At 47.2% G+C, this 11,838-nt stretch overlaps 1 protein-coding gene across 1 annotated transcript; it reads left to right on the plus strand.

Moving 5' to 3' along the window:
* The first annotated feature begins 239 nt into the window (after window positions 1–239).
* RASSF10 (Ras association domain family member 10) lies at window positions 240–3,284 on the plus strand. The gene has a single exon (XM_066552264.1). It carries the CDS (start codon window positions 248–250, stop codon window positions 1,577–1,579), a length of 1,332 nt encoding a protein of 443 aa, XP_066408361.1. The 5' UTR covers window positions 240–247; the 3' UTR covers window positions 1,580–3,284.
* The last annotated feature ends 8,554 nt before the right edge of the window (window positions 3,285–11,838 follow it).

Here is an 11,838-nt window from a genome sequence, read left to right on the forward strand (position 1 = left end):
ACAGCGAATCCCGGGGGGACCGCGGCGGCTCCCGGGGCACCGGGCCGGGCCCCCCCGCCGCACCGGGCAGGAAGGGGTGGAGCGGCCGGCGGAGCGCACGGGCGGGGTGCCGCGGGCGGGGAGGGGACGGCAAGGCATCCCGGCCGCTGCGAGCCGGGCGGACGGGCAGCGCCGCGCCTCCGCCGAGCGCGCCCCATGGAGCGGCTGCCCGGCCAGCGCTGAGCCCGCCCGCCCGCAGCCGCCCCCGATGGAGCCCGAGGAGCGGAAGATCTCGGTGTGGATCTGCCAGGAGGAGAAGCTGATCTCCGGGCTCTCCCGGCGGACCACCTGCTCGGACGTGGTGCGAGTGCTGCTGGAGGACAGCCACCACCGGCGGCAGCGCCCGGCGCCGCCCGAGCCCGCCGGCGGGATGCTGTCGGGGCCGCCGCACTCCTACTGCATCGTGGAGAAGTGGCGCGGCTTCGAGAGGATCCTGCCCAACAAGACGAAGATCCTGCGGCTCTGGGTGGCGTGGGGGGACGAGCAGGAGAACGTGCGCTTCGTGCTGGTGCGCAGCGAGGCTTCGCTGCCCAACGCCGGGCCGCGCAGCGCCGAGGCGCGGGTGGTGCTGAGCAAGGAGCGCCCCGGCCGCGGCCTGGGGGCGGCCCGCGCCAGCCTGGCGCTCACGCAGGAGCGGCAGCGGCGGGTGGTGCGGAAAGCCTTCCGCAAACTGGCCAAGATCAACAAGAAGCGGCAGCAGCCGCTGGCCCGGGAGGCCTCGTCGGCGGAGAGGATGGAGACGCTGGTGCACCTGGTGCTATCGCAGGACCACACCATCCGACAGCAGATCCAGCGGCTCCGCGAGCTGGACCGCGAGATCGACAGGTACGAGGCCAAGATCCACCTGGACCGCATGAAGCGGCACGGCGTCAACTACGTTCAGGACACCTACCTGGTGGGCACGGGCGAGCCCGAGGCGGGCCGGGAGCCGGGCCAGCCCGCCGCCGGCCGCCCCGAGGAGGACTACGCCAGGAAGTGCGAGGAGGTGCTGCAGCTGCAGGAGCAGCGGGCGCAGCAGGAGGAGCTGCTGGAGCACCTGGCCGCCGAGATCCAGGAGGAGCTCAACGAGCGCTGGATGAAGCGGCGGCGGGAGGAGCTGGAGCTGGCAGCGGGGCCCGGGCTGGCCGACACGGACTGCGACACCACGGAGCTGAGCGGCGGCGAGGGCGAGCTGCACCTGGAGCACGAGCGGGTCAAGACCCAGCTGAGCACCAGCCTCTACATCGGCCTCAAGCTGAGCACGGACCTGGAGGCCGTCAAGAGCGACCTGGACTGCACGCAGCGGGCGTGGGAGGATAAGGAGCGGGAGCTGCAGCGGCTGCTGGAGACGCTGGGCACGCTGGACGTGGCGGAGGCGGCGGCGGAGCCGCGCGGGGCGGCGGGCGGGGGGCGGCCGGCGGCGGCGGGGGGCGGCTGGGTGGAGCAGGCGCGGGCGCTGCGCAAGGACCGCGCCGACAACGACGAGGACTCGGACACGGGGCTGAGCTCCATGCACAGCCAGGACTCGGACTCGCTGCCCGTGTGCGAGTCCCTCGTGTAGCGCCCGCCCGGCCGCCCCGCCGCAGCCACCCCGGGCGGGGTGCCGGGGCAGAGGGCGGCGGAGGACTGCGGGCAAGTGTGGGGCAGGTGGGGAACCTCCCGGCGCGGGAGGCAGTCACACAGAGGAAACCTTTTAATTTGAGCTCTGCAGTTTGAACTTGTTCTGACTAGTCGTCCGCGGGCAGCATTTAGGCTGGCTCGCCGGTACTTTTATCTAAGGAAGAGAAAACCCACAGCGTGTTGGTGTTTCATTCACGTCTGGGATTGCTCGCTCCTTAAACCCTGCCGCTTGCTTCCCTCCGAAGCTTATCTTGCCGTGCCTTTTAATCCTCCGGCTGCCCGCGATCTGCCCGCTGTAGTCCAGCGCTGCTCCGGGTGAGCCCTTCCCGAGCAAAGGGCCGGGACGCGCTCCCGAGCGGGGATCAGCATCTCCCGGACAGGTTCTCGGCATTGCAGAGTCACATGGAGCCTTGTGGTGGGTTATACTGGGCTCTATGGCCGTCACAAATGCACTCGGCTCCTTTACAGGCAAAAAGTCGCTACACCAAAGCTGCTGATCATTTAAACACGACGGAGGGAAAGAGGCGTCGGTCCTACTGACACTGGGATCTCCCAGGGCGCCAGCTTTTGGACGGTACTGCAGTTCCTTTTGGCAACGAAAAGGGGTGATAAATCACTTCCTTTTTTTTCTTTTTCTGAACAACAGACTAAATCAAGATGTAGGTTAACATGTATTAACTCTGCTCTGCTTAGTGCTTTTCCTTATGCATAGATAAGAGTGCTTTGTTTAAAGGCATACTAAGAAATCTGTATCTGTAGTCGTTTGACAGTCATGGAAGGCAATTAGCAGTGCCTGTATGTACACAGCCTTCAACTACATTTTTTCACTAGGCTAGCTGATCTTTGGCTGAGCTTGGTTGTAGATAAACAAAGTACAGAATCAGGTTGAGCTACCGTTTTTAATAACATAGTTCATATCAGGCCAAGAGATGCAACGATAAAAGCATGACTCAAGCCCTACCTGCACTACAGCTTAATCTTTTCAGTTAGTCCAATAAAACAAAAAAGCAGCCATCAGCTGTAACATGCATTTCACTTAACTGCCAAATCTTCCTCTGCAGCTTAACTCTTGCCCAAAATATATGGTCTGCTCTTGCAATAAGAGACATCCGGGATTCTTGTATTCCAGAATAATTGCAGAATTACTTTAAGCGGTGAGAGACCAGAGAATGTTGAGTCAGGTCCCACTGATGGTGTGAACTTTTTAAAACTTCTGAGATTATTATTTATGTAAGATTATTTATAAAAGTTTTCATTTAACAATAAGAAATGGTATAAAAAAGGGGTACACCAATAGACCAGTTCTTTATTTTCATTAAAAACCTTGCAGCCTTCTCACCCAAAGACTGCGTTCCATGCTTGCAGTGTTCTTGTTGGTAAGAATTCTGATGGACATCAGAAAATTAGGTTCAGGAGCTGCTCAGTTTGAAAGCAAGCAGAGAAATACTGTCTGTGGATTTGCAGAGGCTGTACAATTTTCTATATGCTATGACTCTTGATAAATGTTATTCCACCGAATGGGTCTCAGTTGTAACAAACTGTGGTTTATTTTAAACACTGACTATATAATTGTTTTTCATATTTAGTCAACCTTGGAAAATATTTAAGAACCTATTTTTAGAGCTAATAAAACTCTTAATAAGGCTAAAAAAGTGTTCCCAATTGAGTGTGATTTAAAAATCGTGCCAGGACTGAGATTCTGTGGTGTTACCCTGTGTGCAAAGCAAGTAGAAAGATACACCAAGGGATGATGGCATCGTCCCTTCACTTTCTGATGGCACAAGGGGCTCCCTCAGGTACAAGCAGCAGTGCACTGTCCTCAGCTCTGGCCATGCAGGGGCAGTGCAGTGGCATTTGGAAGCATCAGCACATGTCCAGAGTGAGGAATTTGGATTTCTGTGGAAGCAGAGCTGAAGAACAACTGGGGGTGGGGGAGCCCCATTGCTGTAAGGGCTGGGTGGTGCAAGGACCTGCTCACAGCTTCCCCAGGCACTGATGTGAGCAATAAACCTCAGCTGGCTTTGTGCAAGTTCTCTGTTACCACACTGAGCCAATAAAAAGTGAGCAGCTGTAGAAATGAGCTGCAAGAGGCTGCACATCAGTGAGCTGCTGATAGAGCAGGCATCAGGCAGCTCCTCTGTGCAGCACAAGGGGAAGGCAGGCAGGGAATTGTCAAAGTTGTAAAGCAGAGTCTGCCTACTCATCCTCAGCTGGGAAAATCCATCAAATCAGGACAAACCCACTTCTGCTTTAGGCTGCTGAGGGCCAGGCTTGTGGGCACGGTGTGGTGCTTGCTCTCAAGGGCTTCTCCTTAGCCCAGCTAAGATGATGGCCCTGCAGAGCTGCTGGCCCTGCACCCCTGTGAGGACAGGGCTGAGAACGCTGCAGGTGGTACTGCAGTGGGAGCTACAGTGAATTCTTAGGGGCACCTATTGGAGTGTGTTCTTGCAGGTGAAATCTGGTAAATTTATTTGATGTTCAAACAGTTACAAGTGCAAGATGCTCACAGATTGAACTCCAACATCCTCACAAATCCCCATCTCTCTCAAACCATTATTAAAACATTAGTATAGAAGAGGAAATCACTGTTTGCCTTGGACCAGGCACTTCTCCCTTCCCTTCTTCTGGGCTTGTATATCCTCACTCAGATAATAGAGACAAGCCACAGGACGCTTGTCAGGGAATTTGGCTCTGGGGTTTTGCTGGGCACATAGCCAAGGGTTAGGAGAGCTGATTCAGAACCACAGGTAGAAGGGCAGAATTTTTATCTCCTTTGCAGTTCAGGCAGAATGGGAGAGGGAGATAGCAGCAGAAAAAAAAAACCCTGACCAACACCATGAGAGAAAATCTACCTTCCAGCACCACCAAGAGAGATCCAACAAACACAGGCTTGGGGATACTTTAATACCATTCTCTTCTGTCTTTCAGAGTCGATTCCAACCTAATCTTTCTCTGTTCCTAAGACAGATATAGATAGCCATGAATTAAATAAAAACCTAACAGCACTACAAATCGTGTATGGTATCAGGTTGCCCTATCTATTCAACAGCCTGCTTCTCAAAGGAATCATCATGGACTGAGGCCATCAGGCTTTTCTCAGACAATAGCTCCAGAAATCAAAACTTTTGTCCAGGAGATATAAATCACAGTACCATCAGGCCTTTGTTTCAGGCACCCTTTTACCAAGAATTACAAAGCACTCCTACACACAGGTCCTGTGCATTTGCTGCCCTTGGCCATGTTTTTTCTGACCCTACATGGCACTTTCTGTTGTGCCTATACAGAATGGAGTTCATGGGACCAGGTAGTGAAAAAAAAAGATGAACTTTAATTCAGGTGAGGCCCTGATGGGGCTCAATGTGCAGTCACACAAATGTTTTTGGCAACGACAAAGTAGAGTGGTAAAAATGAGAAATTGAAGGCCCTTGGAAAGGTGGAGCTGATCCTTTCAGCAATGGACACTGTTTTATGCTGACTTGCACGCTGGCAAAAGCTTCCTTCAGGCTGTAAATATGCCCCACTCACAGTCTAAGTGAAGGTTTGGAAAGTGGAAAACTGAGGCTGGAGCTGAAACTTCTTTGACATCAATTACTCTCACCTATATTAAACTCAAAATAAGCCAAACAGCACAGCTCTTAGCCTTGACCTTGTTTCAAAAACCCACTATCAAGCAATATTATCAGAATGAAAACTCTGTGTCGAATTTGATATATTTCTAGTTCTTAGCCTGTGTAAGAGATCTGCCAGTTTGAATAAGCACTTTGTGGGAATATCATTTGATGCCTTCAAGAGGGGAGGAAAATACATTTACTGTAATGAACACCACTGACATGCAAAATGAATGACCTATTAATTATTGCCATAGATTCCAAAGCAGCATGTAGGCAGCCAAATCACAGTCTGGTTGTTTTATGGTGACAGATCTTTTTCCAAAGAACCTCTGGTCCAGGTTTCAAACAAGATACAGTCAAAGGAGGGAAGCAGGTAGGTGGGTGTGAGAAAAGGAAAACATGTCATTAAGCTTTATTATTAACTCCTTGCATGAAACATACGTTCCAGGTTTACTTTAAAAATAATCTGTGTTCCTATGTCTGGAGACACATGTGCAGAAATCAACCTCCCTCCCAGTTCTACACAACTTCAGGATTTTTTCTCCCCTCTTTAATTTTCACTGAGCTGGGAATGTAGCTTAATGCATGAAAAGAGCAGCAGAGGCCTTGAAATAACAGGTCTGGTGAGCTGTGCTGGTTAACAAGTTGAAATACAAGCCATTGTGGATTGTTGGGAGCAGTTGTCCTTTGAAGTCACTTGATATTATTGCTCCTGAGCTGGCACACAAAGTTTAGAGAAATGAGCATGGCAAAGTGCAGGGAGCCGTACATGGATGTCACTCCTTTTCTATAAACTCTCATTGCTAAGTGAACTTGGAAGCTTAACAGAAAGGAAAAAATTAATAAACTCAAAGCAAATCTTGGCTCTGTGTGCAATTTAGCCAACTATCTTCAAGCAGAATTGTCAAATGGTATTCTGAGAAACACTGTTCACATAATTTACTACATCACTTGTGTAAATGCACCAGAGCAGAACCTTCCATGCAGGGTGGATTGTCACACGCTGTCACATGCTGAATGACACACAGAGCTGGCCACTGATTCCTTAGAGTGTTACAGCTCTAATTCTGCTGGGGCATTACAGTGCACCCTCAAAATGCAACTTGTGCAGCCTTTACACACTCCCTTCATATCAGCTTGTTTACACTTCAAGCTTTATTTGGAAAGTTTTATTACAATCCCCTTACCTCTGTCAAAAATGTTCCAGAAAGTCATTGATGTTCCATGAAAAAACAATTTCCACTCCCAATAACTTCCAATAACTTATTTCCTGCTTCCTGCCAACCTGCTCCTCCCCTATTCATCAGCACCTGCTCTGAATTTCATGAATAGCTTTGTTCAAATTGCTGGGACTCCATGGGTTCAGAATTGGAACCCTACTAGGAAGGAAGGAAGGAAGGAAGGAAGGAAGGAAGGAAGGAAGGAAGGAAGGAAGGAAGTGGCGGAAGGAAGGAAGGAAGGAAGGAAGGAAGGAAGGAAGGAAGGAAGGAAGGAAGGAAGGAAGGAAGGAAGGAAGGAAGGAAGGAAGGAAGGAAGGAAGGAAGGAAGGAAGGAAGGGAAAAAGAGAAAAAAAGAGAAAAAAAGAGAAAAAAGAGAAAAAAGAGAAAAAAGAGAGAAAGAGAGAAAGAGAGAGAGAAAAAAGAAAGAAAGAAAGAAAGAAAGAAAGAAAGAAAGAAAGAAAGAAAGAAAGAAAGAAAGAAAGAGAGAGAGAGAGAGAGAGAAAGAAAGAAAGAAAGAAAGAAAGAAAGAAAGAAAGAAAGAAAGAAAGAAAGAAAGAAAGAAAGAAAGAAAGAAAGAAAGAAAGAAAGAAAGAAAGAAAGAAAGAAAGAAAGAAAGAAAGAAAGAAAGAAAGAAAGAAAGAAAGAAAGAAAGAAAGAAAGAAAGAAAGAAAGAAAGAAAGAAAGAAAGAAAGAAAGAAAGAAAGAAAGAAAGAAAGAGAAAAAGAAAAATCTTTCTGTGTCTTGGCAAAAACTCTGTCTTTGTGTAGTACCTGGCAAGCTCAGCAGTATTTTTGTAGTTGCCATATGGATTAAGGACTCACTCCCACCAGCTCTTTGGTGCTGGTCTTGCTCAACATCCTTGTCCCCTCTCCCCCAACCTTTTTTTTTAATCTCCTTTTAACTTGTTTCCAAGCTACCTTTGGAATGTTGCCCTTCTCCTTCTTGGAGGCTAGCAGAGGAAGGGAGCACCTCTCCTGGGGTGACACTCTGGGTGACACTGCTGTGGAGCTTTGGGCTGGGAAGATACAGTTTCTATTGAAGAATAACCTGGGCAGGGAGTGGTGTCTGATTTCCCTGGCAGAGCGAGCTTTTGATGCAGGTATTTCCTGTGGGATCGTGCACCACCTGGCAGGAGGAGGCCTCGTCTGCCCAAGGCCTCCTGGCTACTTTCCGTAATAAAAACATTGAACAATGTCAGTCTGCTGTGCCTCAGCTCCCAGGCACTGCAGTGTGTGCTCTCCTCCCCTTCTCTGAGTGCTTACAAACAGCCTTTCCCATTTATTAGCTCAGTGGAAGCACTGCAGAGTGATCTTAGAACAGCATCCTGCTAAGGCAGTCTCAGGATTTTATAGAGTTGACTGGGGAAAAAGAAATAAAACAACAAAAAAGCCTAAACAAAAATCTGTGACTCATGGAAAGAGCACTTACATGTCTGAAACATACTATCATCAGCTTACTTGTGCTGCACTTCACATGGCTTAATTACGTGATTATTTAGTCTATTATCTCCAAAAGAACCTATTTTCATCAGTCAAATTGTGCTCATGAGCAGGTCTTTGGATAATGTGTTAAAAGCCTCTAGGAAAAATATTTAATCCTTGTTTCAATTTAATGTAATCCCCTTGTTTTAATCTCTTACAGTGTAGTTTTTTTACATGCAAGCAGGCTATTAGTTTATGCATTTAATTATCAGGGTAGCCTTATATGGTTAGTTTCTGCCTTCCACTGAATCTCCCCTTGACAGACATACCTTAAGAACACATGAAAAGTAACTTTGGAAATTAGGAGACATGGATCACCTTCTGAAAACATTGGTGCCTATTTTCCTACCACAAGCATAGAAGAAAATTATTTGGTTTTAATGGTAAATGTCTGGAATTTTTCTTTCTCTTTCTTTCACACTGAAGGGTTTCTTTGTAATTCTGTTATTGGTTTCCTTTTGGAGTGACCAATGACAGGAATCACGAGTTACCAGCAGGTTAAAAGTTTAAAACCAGGTTGTCATCTTTTTCTATAATTCTGTTGCTGCACATTTTCTGTGTTCTCTGTTTTCTGTCTTTCATTTCAAAAAGCATTACCCTGGCCAGGAAATAGAGTCAGGCACTCAAATTTTGCCATCCTTCACAGGAAGATGGAGCACAGAGAGCTTCAGGTGTCCTGTAGCCCACAGAATGCTCCATACAGCTGCACCCATCCACAGGAATGAGCTGACCAGAAGTGCCTTTCCTCAGCCCATACAGCAAAAGACAGGTTTGAAGTCACTGTATTGTAAATTGCTCACTCTTAGCCCCAGCAGGGGTGGCTAAGCTCTTCAGCAGGTGATTCCAATGGGAAATAAAGTAACCTAATAATCTGAATATTTGAAATTAATTTTGACAGAGTCTCTGATTTCACAGTGCGGATTTTTAATAACAGCATCTCCTGCTCCCTACCTGTCAGGTGTACACTTAGAAAAGAAAATGGCATTCTGGCTTAGAGGGATTTATGAACAGTCAGGGTAGTAATGAGCATGGGCCTTGCTGCTTTCTGTTCTGGTGGGGAATGAAAGCTTTCCTGCCTCTGCACTGCCTAAGTGAAGAGGGGATGGACAGACACCAGTGTGGAGAGTGAAACTGTGCCAGAAGAGAAGTGAACTGAGCCCAGATCTCACCAGCTGGAGAGGAGCTCCCTGGAGGGAACCAACAGGAAAGGACAAAAAGGCCACAAGAAGCCTGGGCAGTAGGAAAGCAGCAGGGAGCAGGAATGAGCTCCTGCAATGAGTCTGTCATAGCCACCACAGCTCGTGGGTATCGAGCTGTTCCACTGCCACCATCCAGCTGGGAGGGACAGGACATCAGCCACAGCATCTTCACAGCATAACTGCATATAACAGCACTGCCTATAACAGCACTGCATATAACAGAGTAATGAACACTGCAGCCAGGTGAACAGGGGCAAAGAGACATCAGGGGAACCCCTGTCACTACAGGACACGAAATAACACCACACAGACACACTGCTGTTCTCAAGGTAAAAAGGGAAGTTTAATTTCTGACTCCAACATTTATAGATTTCCAAAACTGACAGTGGATTGGAGGGTGACAGTGCCACCTCTCCAATGACACTGGACACACCAACAGCCCATCAAATTTCTCCTCCTCCATAAAAGAATGCAAAACAATAAGTTATTTACAGAAAGTGTGTGAGAAAGTTCATTACAAGAATGTCAACATCAGAAGGCTTAGAAAAACTTAAAAAATCAGGGCGACAACTCCTGTGTTTTCCTGAGGTTCTCTTCACCCAGTTGGAAAGGCCAGGGGCTACAGATTTTGCAACACACAAGTGTGCTGAGAATTTGAGGATGTCATTCTCAATTTTTTTTTCTTTCAAGTTATACTTGGTAAATGTGGAGGAATGAGTGTTTCCCTAGATGAAACATAGTTTATATCATCAGTTTCTCTGCAATACACTCCTTTCCTAGAGCTGCTGCTTTTGTAACCTGGGATGTTGTGTTGCTCTGCTTCCCTACGTGATTTGCCAAAAAGCTGTGGCACAAAGAAAATGGGTTATTTTAGCTTAACTTAATAGGCAAGCTTAAGGAAAAAGCAAATCCAGATCTATTACTCCAGTTTACACAAGCCAGATTAGAAACCATTGCACATGGTTTGCAAGCATGTTTTGTTAACTAGTTTGTGTAAAACAAGCCAGCTGAGTGAGACTGAAATTTCAGTTGGTTTAAGTCTCTCATCATGTGTCACCAGGGTGATTCACGTGTGGATCACTTAATCTAGTTAATGAACACAATTACCATTTTTGACAATATTAATTGGGCCTCTATTTATACTCCTTTCTGTATTTTACCTTTATAACCACCTCCATAATTAGCAACTCCTATAGCTTTAGTATGCCTAAAGGAACAGTTTACTTTTATAGAATATATATTTCAGTATTAACTTCTCTTTCATTTCCCCTCCCTCCAATATCTTTCCCCACAGAACTTCCAAGCCTTTCTCTTCTCCTCCAGTCACCAGCAACTGGGCTTCATCTTTGCAATTAACAAAGGTGAGAGACACTGCCTGCTCAGAAATCATCTGCCAACACTTTCAACTCAAGGCTTACAACTGCTCAGTCACAGCTGTTCAATCTAAGATGCCACACCAGTATTCTGGTATTTCTTTTACTTATAAAAGTAAAGAATGGAAAGGATGGGTGTTTTCCTAGCTCAAAGATGGGTAATAAAACCAGCTTATGCAAAAGGGCACAAGCTCCACTCTTTTGCTCAGGATATCAGAGCCTACTTGTAAAAGGAGGCAAATTAGAAACCCTGAAGATGTGCTCAGCTAACCCAGTGATTTGCACATTTTCAGCTAGAGCTAATTAATATTTTAATTAGAATTGATGCAGCAATAGGACCACACAAGGTAGAAACTTATTGTGCTATGTATTTTCAGGAGACAGAGGGCAAGGCAGCCCTTGCACAGCTGGGGCAGACAAGGCAGACACCAGCTGGGATGATGGCACAGCAGCTGCAGAGGCTTGACCTGTGTCTGCAGAGGGTTAGCAGCAAAGGTGTGAACAGAAGCCAATTTCCCCAGTTCCCAATCCATTTTCCTCCCTGCCAGACCCACACTTGCAGCCTGTGGTGTGGCACAGGCAGTGCAGGAGGAGGCACAAATCTGTCTCCACCCCTGGCTGCCACAGGAGCTGTACCCCCCCCCCGTAGGGTGTGGAGATCTACTCAAGCATTTGAAGAATACAGGAGGTCAAGGAGTATAAGGAAAGCATTGCATTAGACTACTGCACTTCATGGCCACATTTCTTGATAGTCTCAAGTCCATAATTTTATAGCCTGAGAATTTATGGTTTCTGGAAGATTTTTGATTAATTTACATGTTATTAATTTACATGTTAGTGGCATAAATTGCTGCTGTATCTATAAACAGGTTTCATTCTCCATTTCCTGGACATCTGCATTTCTTTCTGCAGTAAAGAAAACCACACATACTGTAAAGATCTGTCCACAAGCAAAATTTTCCAACAATTTTTTTTTCCTGATACTGTTAGGTGTATTTTAATTTTTCTATTTGACAAAAGTGAAACACTTTGTGAAGTGTGGCTCTGACAAAGGTCCATCACCAGGTGGGCTGGTACTGCTCCAAAACCTGCCTGGCTTCCTCACAGGTGAGCTCTCCAGCCACTGCTGTCTGCCTGGGACACTCTGCCAACATGAAAACATTCTCCTTTTCCATGTGCCATACCTGGCAATTTCAGGTGAGGAGGTCTAGGGAACTTTTGATTATTTCTTTATTTTATTTAGATATTTTATTTCCTTTTTTATTTAGATTATTGCCAGTAGAGCATTTTGACCTGACCTCAGTCCTGAAGTTTTC

The sequence above is a fragment of the Molothrus aeneus genome, chromosome 6 (assembly GCF_037042795.1).
Source record: "Molothrus aeneus isolate 106 chromosome 6, BPBGC_Maene_1.0, whole genome shotgun sequence".
Lineage (NCBI taxonomy): Eukaryota > Metazoa > Chordata > Aves > Passeriformes > Icteridae > Molothrus > Molothrus aeneus.

Excerpts from the sequence above, each read along its gene's own strand:
- RASSF10 (XM_066552264.1), top strand. The coding sequence starts at position 248 with ATGGAGCCCGAGGAGCGGAAGATCTCGGTGTGGATCTGCCAGGAGGAG.